This window comes from Rhinolophus hipposideros, assembly GCF_964194185.1.
Source record: "Rhinolophus hipposideros genome assembly, chromosome: 5".
Lineage (NCBI taxonomy): Eukaryota > Metazoa > Chordata > Mammalia > Chiroptera > Rhinolophidae > Rhinolophus > Rhinolophus hipposideros.
The window spans coordinates 1,054,151-1,074,360 of NC_138051.1; the positions used below are offsets into that span (position 1 = coordinate 1,054,151).

Consider the following 20,210-nt stretch of genomic DNA (forward strand, 5'->3'; position numbering starts at 1 on the left):
AGAGTGGGAGGTACATATATACAATGGAATATTGGGTTCTTGCCACCTGCAGCAGCGTGGATGAAACCTGGGACGGTATTGTGCTGAGTGGAGTATGTCAGACGGAGAAAGACAGATGCAATGTGATTTCACTTATATGTGGAATCTAAAGAAACAAAACAGACAAACAAACAAAAATCCTAAAACAAACTCATAGATACAGAGAACAAAACTGATTACTTGCTAGATTGGAGAGGAGGGGGGAGAGGAGGGGGTTAAGGGAGTGGGTGAAAAAGAAGAAGGGATTAAGAAGTACAAATTGGTAGTTAAAAATAGTCATGGGGATGTAAAGTAAAGCACAGGGAATATAGTCAATAATATGGTAATAACCATGTAAGATACCAGGTGGGTACTAGACTAGTCAAGGGAATATCTTCTTAAATTATATAAATGTCTAACCACTATGCGGTACACTCGAAATTAATATATAATAATATTGAATGTCAACTGTAATTGAAAAATTTAAAAAGGTGAAGGGGAATAAGAGGTCCAAATTTCCAGTTATAAAACAAATAAGTCATGGGGATGTACAGCATGAGGAATATAGTCAATAATACTGTGACAGTGTGGTACGGTGTCAGATGGTTGCTGGGCTTGTGGTGGTCACTTCTTTAGTATATAAAGTTTGAATATCTATTGTGTACACATGAAACTATTATAATGCTGTATGTTAGCTATATTTTAATAAAAATCTTAAAAACAAAAAGAGAAATGAAGTTCTGATGTATGCTACAACCAGTATGAACCTTGAAAACATTATGCTAAGTGAGAGAAGCCAGTCACAACAGACCAATGTCATATGATTCCACTTATGAAATGTCCAGAAATATATAAATTCAGAGACAGAGCGTACACTAGTGGTTGCCAGGGGATGGGGGAAGGGGAAAAATGGAGAGTGACTGCTAGTGGGTTTTGGTTTAGGGTGATGAAGTGTTCTGGAATTAGACGCTGGTGATGGTTGTAAAATTCTGTGAATATATGACAACTCATTAAATCGCACATTGTAAAAAGGGTGAATTTTATGGTATGTAAATTATATTAATAAAGCAAACCAACAATCTATTCTTAGAAACCACCATAAACTCAGTTTTCAGTCACATCTCCCCATCCTCTGTGCCCTTGAAGGCTTAGCGTTTACTAAATTCTGCCTGTAGGTAAGGCCTCCCTCCCAGAGCTACCCTAGCCCTACTTTACCTCAGCTTATGTGAGAAGTCAGAACCATAGTTTATTTACAAGATGACAGAGACATGCTTTGTAACCAAAGTCCATTTTCCAATTGTTGACCCAGATCTTTGAGAGACAAAGTGAAATGAAGACAGTGAGAAGCAGAGAACCTCACGGCATCTCACCATGCCTGCCAACTACAGTGATCGTCTCCTGTCTCCACCGTCTCCAGCTCGTCTCTCCCCGCACTACCCACTAGAGAGAATTTTTAAAAAACACTAAAGCCTATCATAGCACTCCTCTACTTAAAAAATTCTGCTCTTGATCATTTGAACTTGATCTGAAAACAGAATTTTCTTTGCTCAAGCACAGAGAACAAGCCTTTCCTGGCCTCATCCTGGTGGTACCTATTTTTCTTATATCTCAAGTCGGAGCTACCAGGTAGCCTGCAGTTTCTGCAGCTCTTCTGGCTATTTCATGCCATATCTGTGCTCATGTTGACTCTCTTCCAGGAATGGTTTCCCTCTCTCATCTTTATACCCTGGCTCCAAGGAGTGTTTCCTACTCCAGTCCCCAAAACTTGGAACCTCAGATACATCCTGTGAACACCAAATACCTATCTGAGTTCCCTACAGGTTTGCTCCCTGAGGGCAGAGAGTGCCTCTCATTTGTCTACTCAGGAAACCAAGCAAAGAGTCTGGCTGAGAAGGAAATGGAGGGAGTGAGGGAGGGAAGGGAAGGAAGGAAAAGAAGGAAGGAGGAAGGGATACAGGGAGAGAGGGAGGGAGGGAGGGATAAAGGAAAAGACGAAGGGAGGAGAAAACTAGAAGCATGAACCTATTCCTGATCCTTTCAATGTGGACCTCAGAAGGGCCTTTATGGGGTGACATTTTCTACCCATTTCTCTAATTTAGAACAAACAAAAATAATCATGGATGTGGAAGGAATGGAGGATTCCAAAGTGCTTTTTTCCCCACTACCTTAGAACTGGCAAGTGAGACAAGATCAAGGTCCCACAGCAGCTCTTTAGCTTATCAGAGAAGGTGGAAGAGAGCTGATCCTGCCGCTTTCCACCACCTGGAGAATAAAGTCCAGACGCGTCAGCAATTGGTTACGGCTCTCAGCCTTATCTACCGCTACTTCTCATCAAACTCTCCCACTCAAATCACCCACTTCCTGTTCTTGTAATATGCTCCATGTTTTTATGTTTACATCTCTGTCTTAGTACTGGTGTCCTGGACTAAGCCCAGCTGAATGGCCCTTCTCCCTGCTCTCTACTCCCCCCACCTCCAAGCTGGGAGTATCACTTCTTCCTTTGTGTTCTTACAACTTTTTGCGTCACTATAGCATTTTTAGCCTTTTACATAATGACACATTTTTTGTTTTTTGTTTAAAATATTCTCTCAGAACCTGGCGTGGTGTGAGACACAGCAGCATGCAGCAAGTGGCTGCTGGACTGAAGCACAGAGAGCAGAGCTGCTAATCATTCCAAAATGAAAATGGACAGCCAAGGCAGCAAGGAAATAAAAACAACTAACGGTGGCTTCCTTCCCAAATAGCAGGATCCGATCTCCTGGGAGCTGAGGAGAGTTCCTCGCGGGAATCAGAAACATCTGCATTCCATACGACACCAGAGCGTTCCAGTCCGTACAAGTAGGTCTAGCCATTCTCCCAAACTGAAAAGTGTTTTGTGTTCTTATTTTTATTTTTCCAAGAAAGACAAGTTCTCCTAATTGAATTCCAATCATCTGGGTCAGTGTTTTCAAAGCTTGGTATCTTAGCTGTTTTTAGTTTAAACTTTTAATCCCGTACACCCCGCTCAGGACGCTCAGATCAGACACTAAGCTTGGCTTTCAGCAGACCTGATATAACATCACATGGTCTGCATTCTTGTGGCATACCAGCTCTCTAAAAAAGAAAAAAAATAAATAAAAATAGGCTGTGTTCTAAGCCTTGCCTTGCTATAGATAAAAAAAGGTTTTGGGGACAAATATGTTTGACTAAAGCACACTTAAACCTTACTTTCCCCTCTTTCTGAGCCTCCATACTCTATCTCTTTACTTTCTTCCTGCTTAAAAAAGTATTCAGACTTAGAGATAAGGCCCTATATCATGTTCTGAAATGCAAATGAGGACAACTGGATTAAAAGGGAATGACTCTACTTCGAAGAAGACAAAGAAGTGTTAAAATGCCTCAGAAGGGAAATGATTGGTATGAAGCTCTTAAAAATTACAAGACTGGTACAATACATACTATGAAAATAAGAAAAACATTATTCATAAAGATCAACATTTTAAAGATGAATATTGAAACACTCAAAATAATAACTACATCATTATAGAGACCTACTGAAATTGAAGATACACTGAAGATACTTTAGGGACAAATGATAGCCAAGGTTTGCTTTAAGACCTGACAGTCATCACCAGGGACGCCAGGGAGTAGAGGCCCTTCAGGATGGCCCATCTGGACAGGAGCAGTGTGCTAAGGAGCCCAGTCAGCAAGACAGGACGGCCATGGACCCTCCTTAGTTTCACCACTTGAGTCAACGCGTAGGGAGTTCCCAGAATGATCTTTTGAAAATCCTGATCATGTCCCTTTTGGAGTGACTCTCAACTCCTATTAGGTGAAAGACAAACTCATTGTGATATATGCATACCATTTATGGCCTAGCCTTGCTTTTCCCCTCTCTCTCATTTCCCCCACTCCGCCCTCTCTCACTCTGCACTTAAACTACCCTGAATTAATTACTTCTGTTAATTGAACACTCACTGCTCTCTTAAGCTCCAACCCTCTCGTAAACCCCTCCAGACAGAGGCTTTCATTAAACCCTTAAATATCTGTACCAAAGCGACTATCACGTGGGCTCCAAAGAGTGCAGCCCTACTCTGTCTTTCCCAAGACTGGGAGTCCCCGCTATTTCCAGCGCCCAGCCTGGGGCCCGGGCCATGGCTGGTGTTCAAAAACGTTTGCTGAATGAAAGTGTGGAAACCAAAATAAATGGAACATGTCTTTCTATTTAAAGTGCAATTTCAATCTTCATCCCTATTTTCTCCCCCAGGGCTCATGACAAGTACTTCAGATGAGAATAGCAAGAGAGAGGACAAAAAAGAGGCGATCATCTCGAAACTGGGAAAAACGCACTGAAGTTTATGAATGTAAATGCCCTTCACCATGGCTGTGCACCAGCCCCTCACGGTGAATCGAGTGCTCACTGCATCACCCCCTGGCGATCACCAGCAGCTTCGGAGGAGGGGCCCCATCCACCCAGGGGCTCCCTGTGTCGGGTCCCACCAACGTGCAATGTAAGCACTGACTGGCAAACCACAGGGGACACCAACTTCATGCCAAATAGTACAACAAAACTGACTTCCAAACACCACTTTGGACTTAATCTCAAAGATAGACCACTTTAAAGAATGTCAGTGGGGTAGCAGGTGACAGACTCAATTTTTGTAAGGTCTCATGAGTGAAAACCTCTCCAAGAACAAAGTATTTATTTGGGGGTAAGTTATTTGTGTAATTTCAAGACTGTACTCTGCCAACTAATTCCAGTATATGGGAAACTATTTTTAAATGTGAATGCAGCTAACTTAAAAGATGAAGACACAGTCTATAATTTCTTTTTAAATAGAAATAATTTCTGTTTTAGGAAGCACAACAAATGTTCACACAAATGTTTAAAGCTGTCAATCTCAGTTTTCTAGACATCCAGATAATCTAAAAATGAGCCAGTTCTTTAATCTTTGGTTTGAACCATTAATTTTACATTGTATGGGATAATGTCTGACCCACAGAAGTTCCTCAGTAATTATTTGTTGAGTAAATGAACAAATGGCATGTATTCTTCACAATATTTTTTTAAAGCTGCCATTTATGAAGACATTATTCCATAATCACAACATGAAGGCCACCAATGTAATGACGTTCTTTGGAGCACACCACTCCTTACAATTTAGCCCTGATGATCAGTAGACTGCCAAAGGAAGTTCTGGAGACCGAAGACCGCTGGCGTCTTCTTTCAGTGTTTGAAGAGTACAGCCTTAAGGAGATGTCCCAGGCACATAAGAGAAGACATGCGGGCAGTTTCTGTGGGGACATACTATACAAAGGAACTTAGGCACGGCTTATGTAGCTCCATAATTAGGAAATGCCTGGAATAAGCCTTATTTGGAAAAAAGTCAACTGATTAATGGTACACATAAACTGGGGCTTGAAATTTTCCTACTTGAACTTTGCTGAGAGCTCGATTTCCCTAATCTGGGAATCTTATAAAGTCAGACGCAAAAATCACTTTTGGCTCATCCATTCAAACCTCTTTTTAGCACCTACTGTGTATTTTTAAAAAGGTGCTAGGTTAGCAGGTACGCGGAAAGAGGAGCAAGCCAAAATCTGCTGAGTAAAGTGAGACTTGGTAGTCTCCCTTTCTGAAAACCATTGTATAAAGCGCTCAGTTACAAAGTGAGTGATGGGGAGTTAAGGTCACCAACTCACTGCCAAAAGAAAAGAAGTCACACCAGCTCCTGATTTTAGCAGGCTGTTAAAGTAGTCAGGTGTGCCACATGAAAAAGCAGTGATATTGCTTCTAGGTATTTTGAGATAGACACAAGAAGCATGGGGAAAATGCTGAAAGTCTGATTTTAAACAATGTCCAATCACTTCTTTGAGAAATTATTTTGGGGGGCAGATACCCTTCTCAATTCAGTGTGGGGTATTACAGAGCAGAGTTTGTTCAGTGATCTCAGATCACCATGAACGAGAGCAAAACCATCATTCTGCAAAGGACAAGTTTCTTAGGAGCTGTCAAGTTGCATAAAGAGCAGTATGATTTCTGTGCCCCCAGAAGACAGTACAAATCCAGCACATAACCAATTCTTTAAATCTGTGCTGTCCAATAGAATGTTCTGGATGACAAAAATGTTCTGTATCTGATGTCCAAAACAGTAGCTATTAGCCCCAAGTAGCTACTGAGCACTTGAAATGTTGCGAATGGGCTCAAGGAACTTAGTTTTTATGGCTAGTGGTTACCGACCAAATTGGATCGTGCCTCTCTGGAACCTAATAATACAGTTATAAACAAACTACTTTTTATTGATGTTAAGAACAAGAAAAAAGGCATCTGAATTAACCCTGGAGAGTGATATTAAGGTGAAAAGGAAAATGTATCTGCATAAGTCAGGAGCTTTTAGTGGGAATGGATGAATCCCAACAGCTCTTGTACCAAGTGGAGTCATGAGACCGCCTCAAGGGTAGAGGTCTCTTAGGTGGGTGACCAAGGCACATTCCAGCTGAGCTTTGCTTTTTCAGTTAACTTAATAGTTTTCAGAACGATTGAAAAAATGTGAGAACTACAAACAAATCCAAACCATGTCCCTTTGTTTTGCTGTAATTAGCAGATCTTGGGGACTGGCTCTGTCCGTTGCGCGGCTATTACTTGTCATCTCTCTGGGCCGTGGTGGCGCCCTGAGGTCCTGTATCCTATATTGCGTTTCACACCCTCAGTCAGTAGTTGTGCAGGAAGCCGACAACTTTTTGGATTTATATTTTGTTGTACTGCTTATTCAACATTTCTAATAAACATTTTAAATTATTTCCACTTTATTCTACATTTTATGGCTACCACATAAAATACATTTAAAGGAGAAAGCAACAGTATATTTTTGGGGACAAATAAAGGAACTTCACAGTTATTAAGCACTCTGTACCAAGTACTTCTTTCACTATCAGCCGTTCAAAGAAGGAAACTGAAGCTCAGGAACAGTGAACAGCTGACCCACAATTGTGCAGGTGGGCAGTGACACTGCTGTCATATAAACCAAATTTGTTTGATTTCTTAAACCTATGTTTTTTTCCTACTACATTACACAGTTTCCTAAAGCCCACTTTACAGAAATAAATTCCACAGTACAAATGACAGTAACCCTTAACTTTCCTCCCTCAATTTCTTCCACTGGTCCATCCATCCTTTGCCTCGTTAAAGAAAAAAAAGTTTGTAGAACTGATGGAGTCAACTGTATCTGTTACTCAGTTATAGTAAATCCTTTCCAGTGAAGCAACTAACCACGTGTCATACACTATGGAGTCAAGTACAGCCCTTAAGCACTTAAGGAAAACAAGGCAACATTGTCTGAGCATAACATACTATTTTTCTGATGGGGTATCTATAACATAGTATCTTTGTACTCTGAGTAATCATAATCTTTTTTTTTTTTTTTTTAAGTCTTCAATTTTGTGTTTCATCTTAAGTAGATGACTTAGGAAAAAAGAGAGAGACCGCTGCAGTCCTTCAGTATTTTGCAAGAATTGAGTGGTTACAATCATTATAGTCTAGTGGATAAGACCGACTGGGCTCAGTCAGTCAGTCCAATTTTGGTTCAGTTCCTACTGGTTCTGTGATTTTGGGCAAGGCACTCTGACTCACTTTCCTCATCTGAAAAATGGGGATAATAATTCCTAAGGTTGTTGTGAAGATTAAATGAGTTAAAATACAAAAGGCACTGGAATATCCATGGAAGTAATGCTCTATTTTTTCTAACAATCTACACAACTGAGAAGACAATAAGAAAATAATTAACTTTAACTGACATTGGCTGATAGATATTTTTAAGGAAGAGATGCCATAAGATACCATGCAATCAGCAAAAATTAGTATATATTTTATTAGTATATATCATGAAGACACCATTAAAGAAATTTTGGTGCAGTGAGAAGGTCTAAAATATAATTCCTGCTATATTATGCTGTCTGAGGACATACAGTAAATAAATAATTAACGTTTCATCTAATACTATGCCTCATAAAATGTAAAAGAATAGGAAAAGTTCAATAAGCTGCTTGACTATAAAATCGATTCTAACTGGAGAATGGTATATAAGATGGTTGTTTCGGTAAACTCTAATATGCTCTCTCCCACCCACAAATCATATAAGGCTTCTAGAACTTAGAATGGAAGTCTTTTCCTTACAGAATATATTTTCAACTAGGTGGGTCATTATGAATGAGTTTCCGAAAAGGAAATACTAGAGCATTTTTCCTACAGTGTTATCTCAATCTTTTGACCTTCCTAAGGACTGCTTTATTTCCAAGTACACTAGCTGATCCTAGAATGATTTTTCCATACAATAACCTGATAGAAGAAAAAGACAAAGAAGAAAGGAGAGTGCTTTGACACTAGACACCACTGGTTTCCCAACAGGTATATGGGTTGATCAGTGGTCCCCAGGTGCTAGTGCTAGTGCTGTGCACGTGGTGGTCCAGCTCCTGCTACTTCTCTCCTGACTGCATGGAAGAGTAGCATGGAGAAGTCCCTTTGAGCCCCAAGCATTACTTTTCAGAAGAAAGGTAACTGTGTGACATTCAAGGGAAGGAGACAGATCGGAAGTCACTGGGCACTCAAGTTAGAAGAGTAAACATGATTAGAAAATGGAAGGACCTTTGCATTGGCAGGCACCTTAGAGGTAACTTATTTCAACCCTTTTTGCAGTGCAGGATTCTCCTTCAGAGAATTTCTGAGAGACAGCCCTTCAGCCTCTACCGAAACACCTCCAGTAACTGGTATCTTACTTCCACGAGTCCTCTAGCTACAAGCCAGAAATCTGGGATATAGCTTCACATCATTCATATTCAATTAGCTACTAAGTTTTATGTATTTTACCTCTTAAATATCTCTTAAATTTATCCACTGTTCCCCCTCCTACTATCTTAGTTGAGACCTCTCATTTTCATCCCTTTATGTGGTCCTGCAGTACTATCTAACTATCAGGTTTCCTACTAACAAATGCTTTACCTCTGATCTATCTTTGCATAGAAGCCTGCAAAGTGAATATTCTAAAATACAAACCTCGGTATTTCCTGTCTAGATTGTGAAGTAGGTAAATGCTGTGCTTGCCTCCTCCCCCGACCACCTCAAAATTACAATTAAATTATACAACAACCACCCTGGACAACCATCTGAAGTCTAGATGAACAGAACTCCCATAACTAAGGATATAAAGAAGAAACCACATTGAGATTCGTAGGAAGGGTGGAGAGGCTAAAGAGGCTGGGCTCACACCCATGTGTGGCGGCGAAGAACCAGGAGGGTTATCTCGGCCGCAGAGGTCCCCTCTGAGGAGCGAGGGGTCCCAGCCCCACATTGGAGTCCTCACAACATCTGGCTGTGAAAATCAGCATGGATTGCATCAGAATGAGACGGAGGGCTGCTGTAGACTCAGGCTTCCTCTTGCAGGGCCTGAGCATAGACTCATTCATTCACAAACACTCTCCCTAAACTCCAGTGAAGGGACAGCAGCTTGAAAAGCACCAGGGACATAGAGGAGGAACTGAATTGGCTGGCTTCAGGGTAAGGGTTGGAGTACGGCATAACTAGGTCCTATATAGAACTGCCGGCAGGTGCCACTGTTCCTAGCCCTCCTCCACTAGCCTGCAGGTGGAGGCAGGCCCCAAATCTGAGTCTCCATCAAACAGGCAGCCACAGCTTGCACGACCCTGGTGATTCCCAGAGAATCCGCTCTACCCAACTCATGCACAGCCTAGAACCTCTCTCAGTGACTGTTTCTCATAAGCAGTGGGTCTCAAACCACACTGTGGACTTCTCTAAAATTTCTCAAAGGTACACAAACTCCAAACAAGCTTTGGCTGTCTGCAGCGAGCCCCCTACCTCTGTGTCCCCAAAGCCACCCCTAGCCCAGTACAAGTGGCAGCTTGCCTCGGTTTGCAACTTAGCCTCTCTGAGGTGACTCCAAGCCAGGCAACCATATGCAGATCACTTTGTAGCTCCCAGCTGGTGGCATCGGGCCACACACCGGCAGCAGACGACCTTGGCTTGCACAGGAGCCCCTCCCAAGAGGACGTGGAACCAATGCACCAGGTGGCCAGCTGCAGACGGCACCAGAGCACCACCCAATTAGCTCCACAAATGACACACCCAAAGGGCAGACTGGGCAGGCACCAGAGCCCTGCTAAAGCAAATCCCATTCCATGGGGTGAGCCCCTGCACAACTGCTGTAGTCACAGCAAGTCCTAACAGCCAGTCAGCCTGAGGGTCAATTCCACTCCCTGGCAACCAAGGCTAAACTACAACAGGAAGGCACACACAACCCACCCAGGGATACCCCTGGAGCACGTAGCTCAGGTGACAGGGGAGAATGTGCCACTGGACCCCACAGCACACCAATTACATAAGACCATTCTGCCAAGACCAGGAGATGAGGTAGATATAATTAATGCACAGATACAAACACAGGGAGTCAGCCAAAACAAAGGACAAAGAAACATGTCTCAAATGAAAACAGGACAAAACTCCAGAAAAATAAATAAATGAAATGGAGACAAACAGTCTGCCAGACGAAGAGTTCAAAACACTGGTTATAAAAATGCTCTATGAAATCAGGAGTAGAGTAGATGAACTCAGTGAGAAATTCAAAAGAGATAGAAAACATAAAAAAGGACCAGTCAAAAATGAAGACTACAATTAAAATGAAGAATACATTACAGGGAATCAATAGATTATATAAAACTGGTGACTATATCAACAATTTGGAAGACAAGGTAGTGGAAAACACCCAACCAGAACGGCAAAAAGAAAAAAGAATTCAAAAAATTGAGGCAAGTTTAAGGGGCCTCCAGGCCAATATCAAGCATACCAACATTCACATTATAGGGATACCAGAAGGAGAAGAGAGAGAGCAAGGGATTGAAAACCTATTAGAAGAAATAATGACAGAAAACTTCCATAACATGGTGAAAGAAATAGACATACAAGCCCAGGAAGAACAGAGTCCAAAACAAGATAAACCCAAAGAGGCCAACACCAAGACACATCATAATTAAAACGCCAAAGGTTAAAGACAAAGAGAAAATCAAAATGGTGGCGTGAGGGGAGCCTCTGTAAAGCTCCCCTGGAATTTACAACTAATAAAACAACAATAACTCCAAAGGACTCCCTGCACAGCAGACAGGCAAGACGAAGAGGCCGACTACTGAATTCACCTAAAGGCGGGCGAATCGCACGAGTGGGGGAGGAGAGAAGGGAGAAGTGCGGAGACGGAGCCAAGTGGGCACAGGACGCAGACCTAGCTCAGTGCTCTGAGCTCGCTGCATCCCAGAACTACCGCAACTGCGGGAGAGGGAAGGACTCGGACTGCTAGGGCTGCGCTTACGGCCCACAGGGCTGACGGGGCAGCATATAACACGGCTGAACCCAACGCTCACGGCAGAGACCTCGGAGCAAAGACTGAGGGAAGAAGGCTGAAAACGGTGGTTTAGCCCTCACTGCCCAGCAGAGAACGGAAGCCCTCAGTTAATCTCATAATTAATGGTGAAAAACTAAAGCCCTTTGCTTTACGTTCAGGAGCACGACAGGGCTGTCCCCTATCACCTATGCTTTTCAACATAGTGTTGGAAGTCCTTGCCAGAGGCATCAGGCAAGAGAAAGAAACTAAAGGCATCCAAATTGGGAATGAAGAAGTTAAATTATCACTCTTTGCAGATGACATGATGCTATACAGAGAAAACCCTAAAGACTCCACCAAAAAGCTATTAGAAACAGTCAACGAATACAGTCAAGTTGCTGGCTACAAAATCAACGTACAAAAGTCCATTGCATTCCTATATAACAACAATGAAATCTCAGAAAAAGAAATACAAAACTCAATTCCTTTTGCAATTGCAGCAAAAAGAATAAAATACCTAGGAATAAACTTAACCAAGGATGTGAAGGACCGATATGCTGAAAAGTATAAGACATTTTTGAAAGAAATTGAAGAAGACACAAAGAAATGGAGACATTCCGTGCTCATGGAGTGGAAGAATCAACATAGTTAAAATGGCCATATTACCCAAAGCAATATACAGATTTAACGCAATCCCCATCAAAATCCCAATGACATTTTTTAAAGAAATGGAACAAAAAATCATCAGATTTGTTTGGAATTACAAATGTCACCCAAATAAATTAAAAAAAAAAAGACAGAGAGAATCTTAAGAGCAGCAAGAGAAAAGTTAGTTATCTACAAGGGAACTAACTTAAGACTGTCAGCTGATTTCTCAACAGAAACTTTGGGATTGAGAAGGGATTGGCCAGAAGGGAGTGGCAGGTAATATTTAAAGTGATGAAAAGCAATGACATACAACAAAGATTACTCTACCCACTAAGTCTATCACTTAGATTCAAAGGACAGATCAAGAGCTTCCCAGACAAGAAAAAGCTAAAGAAGTTCATTCATACCAAACCAGTATAGAAGAAATGTTGAAGGGAGAAGGAGGAGGATTAGGAGGGTGAGAAGGAGAAGGAGAAAGAGAGGGAGAAAAGGGAGAAAAAGGAAGAGGAGGAGGAGGTCAAGGAAAGTGAGGACGGTGAAGAGGAAGAAGAAATAGAAGAAGGAGAAGAAGAAGGAGAAGTAAAAGGAGAAAAAGAAAAAAAGAGAGTAATAAAGTGGCAATAACTACATATCTATTAACAATTACAAATGCTCCAATCAAAAGATGTATAGAGTGGTTGAATGGATAAGAAAACAAGACCCTTACAAAAGACCCACTTCAGATCTAAAGACACACACAGACTGAAAGTAAATAGATAGGAAAAGTTATTTCATGCAAGTAGAAATATAAACAGCTGTGTAGCAATACATATATCAGAAAAAATAGACTTTAAAACAAAGCCTATAATGAGACAAAGAAGGACATTCCATAATGATAAAGGGATCAATCCAATAAGTGGACATAACCCTTGTAAAAATGTATGCACCCAACGTAGGGGCATCTAAATATAAAAAAAAAAATTCTGACGGGCATAAAAAGAAAGATCAACAGTAACACAGTTAATAGTAGGGGACTTATATTAGGGGACTTTGACACCCCGTTGACATAAATGGATATATCATTCAGATGGAAAATCAACAGGAAACAGCTGCCTAAAACGACACATCAGACCAGATGGATATGCTATTTTTAGAACATTCCAGCATAAAACAGCAGCATATGAGTATACACTCCTTATAAGTGCAAATGGACATTTTCCAGAATAGACCACATGTTAAGGCCACAAAACAAGTTCAATAAATTTAAGAAGACTCAAATCATATCAAGCATGTTCTCCAACCATGATGGTATAAAATTAGAAATCAGTTTTTCAAGAAGAAAAACACACAAACACATGGAGGCTAAATAACATGCTACTAAACAATGAATGGATTAACAATGAGATCAAGGAAGAAACCAAAAGATACCTTGAGACAAATGAAAATGAAAATGAAAACACAACAACCCTAAATCTATGGGACATAGTGAAGGCAGTTTTAAGAAGGAAATTCATAGGAATACAGGCCTATCTCAAGGAACAAGAAAAACTTCAAAATTAACCTAATGGAGCGAGAAAAAGAAGCTATACCTAAAGGAGCTTGAAAAAGAAGAACAAATTAAGCCCAATGAGAGTAGAAGGAAGAAAATAATAAAGATCAGAGTCGAAATAAGGAAAATAGAGTCTAAAAACACAAAAGATCAATAAAACCAAAAGCTGGTTCACTAACAAGATAAACAGAATTGATAAACTTTTAATCAGACTAATCAAGGAAAAAGAAGAAGATTCAAGTAAACAAAATCAGAAATGAAAGAGATGTGACAGAAATACAAAGGATTATAAAAAAATTACTATGAGCAATTATATGCCAACAAATTGGACTATTTGGAAGAAATGAATAAATTCCTAGAAACATGCAATCTTCAAAGACTGAGTCAAGAAAAAACAGAAGCTCTGAACAGACTGGTAGCTACTGACAAAATTGAATCAGTAATGAAAAAACTCCCAACAAACAAAAGTCCTGGACTGATGGTTTCACAAGTAAATTTTATTGGACATTCAAAAAAGAATTAACACCTATTCTTCCCAAACTATTCCAAACATTTCAAGGAGAGGAAAGACTCCCAAGCTCATTTTACAAGGCCATCATTACCCTGATTCTAAAACAAGACAAAGTCATTACAAAAAAAAAAAAAAAGAAAAAAAAAAAGACCAATATCTTTGAGGAAAATTGAAGCAAAAATTTAAAAAAATTTAGCAAACTGAATTCAGCAATACATTGAAAATATCATACACCATGATCAAGTGGGATTTATTCCTGGGACTCAAGCTTGGTTCAATATCTGCAAATCAATTAACACGATACACCACAAAAACAAAATGGGATAACAATCATATGATCCTATCAACAGATGCAGAAAAGGCATTTGAGAAATTCCAGCATCGATTTATGATAAAAACTGTCAGCAAAATGGGGATAGAGAGAACATACCTCAACATAATAAAGGCCATATATGACAAACCCAGAGCTAACATCATATTAAAAAAGCTAAAAAGGTATTTTTAAAACTGTTTTCCTAATATCAAGAAGACAGGATAGGATGCCCACTCTCACCACTTTTATTCAACATAGTATTAGAAGTCCTGCCCCCAGCAACCAGACAAGAAAAGGAAATAAAAAACATCCAAATTGGAAAGAAGTAAAACTGCCACTATTTGCAGATGAGATGATACTATATGTAAAAACCCTAAAGAGACCACCAAAAAAACACATACGACTGATCAGTTAATTCAGTAAAGTAGCAGAACACAAATTAATATTCAGAAATGAGTTGCATTTTTATATACCAGTAATGAACTATCAGAAAAAGCAATTAAGAAAATAATCCCATTTACAACTGCATCGAAAAACATATATATCTAGGAATAAATTTAACCATGGAGATAAAAGACCTTATAAATTATAAGCCATTGAAGAAAGAAATCGAAGAGACGTTAATAAATGGAAGCAAATACCATGCTCATGAATAAGAATAACACCGTTAAAATGTCCATACTATTAAAAGTAATCTATAGAATCAATGCAATCCCTATTAAAATACCAATAGCAATTTTCACAGAACTGGAATAAATAATCCTAAAATTTATATAAAATCACGAAAGACTCCGAATAACTACAGCAATCTCAAGAAAGAAGAACAAAGCTGGAGGACTCACACTACCTGATATCAAAGTATATTACAAGGCCATAGTCATCAAAACAGCATGGTACTGGCATAGAAACAGACACATAGATCAAAGGAATAGAATAGAGAGCCCAGAAATAAACCCACACCTATATGGTCATTTAACCTATGACAAAGAAGGCAAGAATATGCAACTGGGTAAAGACAGTCTCTTCAATAAATAGTGTTGGGTAAACTAGACAGATACGTGCAAAAAAGTGAAACTAGACCACTTTCTTACACCATATACAAGAATAAATTCAAAATGGATTACAGACTTAAATATAAGACCTGAATCCATAAAACTTCTAGAAGAAAACATAGCCAATACACTCTTTGACATTGGTCTTAGCAGTATTCTTTGGATATGTTTCCTTGGGCAAAAACAACCAAAAGCAAAAATAAACAAATGAGTCTGAATCAAACTAAAAAGGTTTTACACAACAAAAGAAATCACCAACAAAATGAAAAGACCACCTACTGAGTGGGAGAAGACATTCTCCAAAGATACATCTGGTGAGGGGTTTATGTGCAAAATACATAAAGAACTCCCACAACTTAACACCAAAAAGATAAACAATCCCATTACAAAGTGGACAGCAACTTGAATTTCTCCAAAGAAATGGCCATAGACACATAATTAAATGTTCAAAGTCACTAATCATCAGGGAAATGCAAATCAAAACCGCAATGAGATCACCTCACCCCTACTGATTCATCATCAATAAATCAACAAACAAGTATTGGACGTGGAGAAAATGGAACCCTTGTGCACTGTTAGTGGGATTGCAGATTAGTGCAGCCACTATGGAAAACAGTATGAAGGTTCCTCAAAAATTTAAAAATAGAACTACCATGTGAACCAGCAATTACACTTTTGGATATTTATCTGAAGAACTCCAAAACACTAATTTGAAAAGACATATGCACTCCTTTGTACACTGCAGCATTATCTACAGTAGCCAAAATATGGTAGCAACCTAAGTGCCCACCTATTACATAAGACCACTCTGCCAAGACCAGGAGATGAGGCAGATATAATGAATGTACAAATGGATAAAGAAGATGTGGTACATATATACACAATGGAATATTACTCAATCATAAAAAATATGAAATCTTACCATTTGCAACAACATGGATGAACCTGGAGGGCATAATGCTAAGTGAAATAAGTTGGACTGCGAAAGACAAATAGCATATAATCTAACTTATATGTGGACGCTAAAGAACAATATAAACAAACAAAACAGAAACAAACTAATAGATACAGAGAACAAACTGATGGTTGCCAGATGGGGAGTGTTGAGGGGCTGGGTGAATAAGGGGAAGGGATTGAGGAGTACAAATTAATAGTTATGAAACAGTCATGGGGATGTAAAGTACAGCATAGGGAATATGGTCAATAATATTGTAATAATGATGTATGGTGTCAGGTGGGGACCAGACTTATCAGGGGATCACTGTGTAAATGATATAAATGTCTAACCACCATGCTGCACACCTGAAACTCACATACTATTGAATGTAGACTGTAATTGAAAAAGAAAACACAGATCTCATCATGTGATTTCCCTGCTGAGAACCCTTTGACAGCTCATCATCACACAGAGCTGCAAGCAGGACCTGGCTGGGTCTGCAGCTCACAGTGCAGCCACGCCGATGCCCACCTGCACCAGCGGCTTCGCAGGCCCACGCTTTTGCTCATGCTGTTGCCTCTGGTTGGAATACTCTTCGTTCTCACTTCAACCCGCTAAATCACTTCAGGAATTATCCCCAGGAAGTTATCTTTTGACACCCACCCCTATGTAATACAGAAAACATTCCCTGTGTATCTCTGTCACTGCATTTATCATATTATACAGAGATCATCACCAAGTTTACCTCTTTCGCTCTAGGTGAGTCCCCAAAGGCAAGCATCATGCCACACCCTAAGCACATGGCACAGGCCTCATGGTACCAGGTGTGTAATACATGCCTAGTAAGTACCAGGACTTTTTCTGAAGGGAGTTAAGATTTATCATTTCATTGTCCAACTTTTGCTCCATGGAGCAATACAAATCACCTCTCTAGCAAAATACATCATTTTGGTAGTGCATGAGAAGGCAAAGTTAAACACTACTTAGAGGGTATTCCCACTTACCTAAGTTGCTGTATGTTGCACTACAGGGATTTGGGTCCACGGGATTTGAAATGTCTTCTTTTTCCTCTTCTGTTTCCAGCTCAGGCAGGGGCGATGCTGGTGTGCAGCTCTTGCCATCTTGCTTCACAACAGTTCTTGGATCCCAAGGAGAAAAATCCTCTGTCACTTCATGGGTCACATGACTGAAAAAAAATCAGACCAGTGTCACATTGGCATTCGAAGGTCTTGATAAAATGTAAATTTATGTAAGGCATACACTTGCCATGATGTAAATATTTGGCCCTACAGTCACAGCAATGGCTCCAAGCCCCAACATCTTGTTTGAATGTAACACAATCCTTTGGGACAGCTGATGCTTCTGTTTATCTCGATTCAAACACACTGAGAGGTGTTTAGTAGAAGACAATGGTAGGCTCACAGAGACGCTTCAGAATGACAGGTAAGGAGTGGAACTTTATTTTTAAGGCAGGCGGTGGTGATGGTAGTACAGGGAGTTGAATGCTTAACTAGTTAAAGACAAATATACTCAAGTATTTAATAAAGTATTTAGCATATTTATTACACTATAATACTATAGTAAATATGAAATACTTTAGTATTTATTTAGTATATAGCATTTATTACACACTAAAGTATTTATTAAAATATTTAGTAAAGGATCAGGAATAAAGTTGAGATTAGACTATTTAAATCAGGCAATTAAGCGATTACTTTAGCAATTGCTTGGGAAAAGGGTGCAGGAAGGTCTTGTTGCCTGGGGAAAAGAGCATGAGCCTTGGCCGACATGACGAGGCAGGCAGGCAGGCAGGCAGACAAAGCCCGTGTCTGGTTCCCCTCCTATTGAGATGGAGCTGAGCAGCCTACAAGCCTCACTCCAGAGTAAGGTCCTCCACTACACTGAGTGTCCCCAGCCTTGTTTCCCTTCTCTGCCTGCTGTTTCGCTTATAGCGCTCTACTAACCTGCCCCTCCCCCCACTCTGCCTAAATTGTGAATTCTGTTGCTATAAAGTACAAGTGGATGAAATGGTCCTTAAATATTGGTGGGGAAAACTGGCTTAGTTAGAAAATCTCATTGAGCAGGTCAATGAAATAAATTTAAAATCAGGCATCCTTAACGGTTTCTGGGTCCACTGAAAGTGTTCCTAGACTGTCACCCACTCAGCTCCTCTTTTTCCTGTTCTTTAATTTTATTTCTTTTAATGGGTAAAGAGAAAGAAGAAAAGGAAATATATATTATTACATGTTGTTTCTGGATTTTCAATTGGCAGTGAGTCATGGTGACATTTACAAGTTTCTCTGAATGAGGTACTCTGATCGTGTGTCATCAGCACATATGTCACCCGAGGATTTGAGGGAGTAGATCTGAACGATGAGAAGCTTCTTATCAAGCTTTCAATATGGAAATTATGCATGTACTGGAACAGAAAAATAACCCTTGAAGTCTGCTGGATATACAGCTTTAAAAACATTCTTTCAAAGCTGGCAGAGCCAGGGGTGTCTCCACACTGGGAAACAGCAATGAGCTGGGGGTTCCATTGTGGGATGTGGCCTTGGGGAGGGCAGTGAGGTGGGCAGGAATCACCCCCCTGGCAGCCAACAGGGTGGCTTCTGTAAAGGAAGCCTCCCCCAAGGGGCTGCCCTGGGGTCACCAACTCCAAAGACAGGCTCCAGACAAAAAGCTGCCTTCTGCTAATAGGAGGTTATCATCCAATCAAGGTCACGAGGGCATTCTACTTGTGTTAGTGATGAGGAAGCAAACTGAGGCTTCCAAGGCCCTCTCCACACGGACTCAGGGTCAAGACTGTAGATGGCTCAGTGGTTATCAGCAGGCATCAGGAGAGGGAAAACAATCTTTGCTGGCAAAAGTTAACATAAGCCATTTCTGGTTTCAAAGGAATAAATAGAAAGTGATTGAAAATCTCAGCCCCCGCCCCGGAGAAGAAAAATTTTAAACCTCCACACATTATCTTCTTATTCTAGAGTTCACCTGAGAGCTGTTTTTAGGCTCCGAACCTCTGCAGCCTTGCTCTTGTGTATTCTCTTTCTTCCTCCAAGCTCTTCGTTGTTACTAAAAGAACGCTCTCTTCCATTTATCAGCAAGGACTGGTGAAGGTTGGCTCAGAAACCACGACTCTGCCCTCCCTGTCTGTTGTCCTCTCAGGGGACGCGCTGCTAGCCATAAGCCTCAGGACTGGATGTCCTGGGCCTGTTCCAGCACACGTGAACCACAGCTCTGGGCTGTCGGGCTTCTCGAAACAGATATGGATGCTCTAAAGCAGGAAATACGAAGACTCACCTGTTGTACCCACTCACGCAATTACCCATGAAAAGGATTCCTCATGGCCTTCTGGAGTCTACCAAGCATGCTCGGAAGCTCTGCAGAACCACAGCCCCACTGCGATCTGGAGGACTGCAGACTGCGCAAGACAGGAGTGGCTCCAGTTCTGCCCCTAGTGTCACCCTCTGTACCTCGACCTTTACCTTAGGGTTTGGTCTGGGAAATGTGCCATTTCCTCTGGGGAGCTAAGCAAAGTGAAAGCAAGTTTTATTAACTCTTTGAGGACCGGGGAAGCACAATCTACATCCCATATGAATACTGGTTTTCATAAACACATTTACAGTAAGTGCACTGGCATATTAAATTACCAATTACAATCACTATCAACTATAAACAACTATACAAAGAGAGTTGATGCAAGTAAAACCACACAGCTTTGCAAATGGATGCTAAGATGTTTAATCTGCATTTACAGTGATGACAGTGTCTAAAAAGGAAGACTTTTAAAAAATGCACCAATGATATGTAATGTCATGTCTTGATGCTTGAGGGAAGAATAGCTCT

At 40.5% G+C, this 20,210-nt stretch overlaps 1 protein-coding gene across 3 annotated transcripts in view; it reads right to left on the reverse strand.

Moving 5' to 3' along the window:
* Positions 1–20,210, reverse strand: part of PEAK1 (pseudopodium enriched atypical kinase 1) — a 406,475-nt gene that overhangs the window by 69,433 nt on the left and 316,832 nt on the right. For all 3 annotated transcript variants that reach the window (XM_081049469.1, XM_081049468.1, XM_081049467.1), the window contains one exon: positions 17,369–17,550. In XM_081049469.1, coding sequence (XP_080905595.1) covers positions 17,369–17,550 — 182 coding nt within the window. The remainder of the gene's footprint in view (positions 1–17,368; positions 17,551–20,210) is intronic.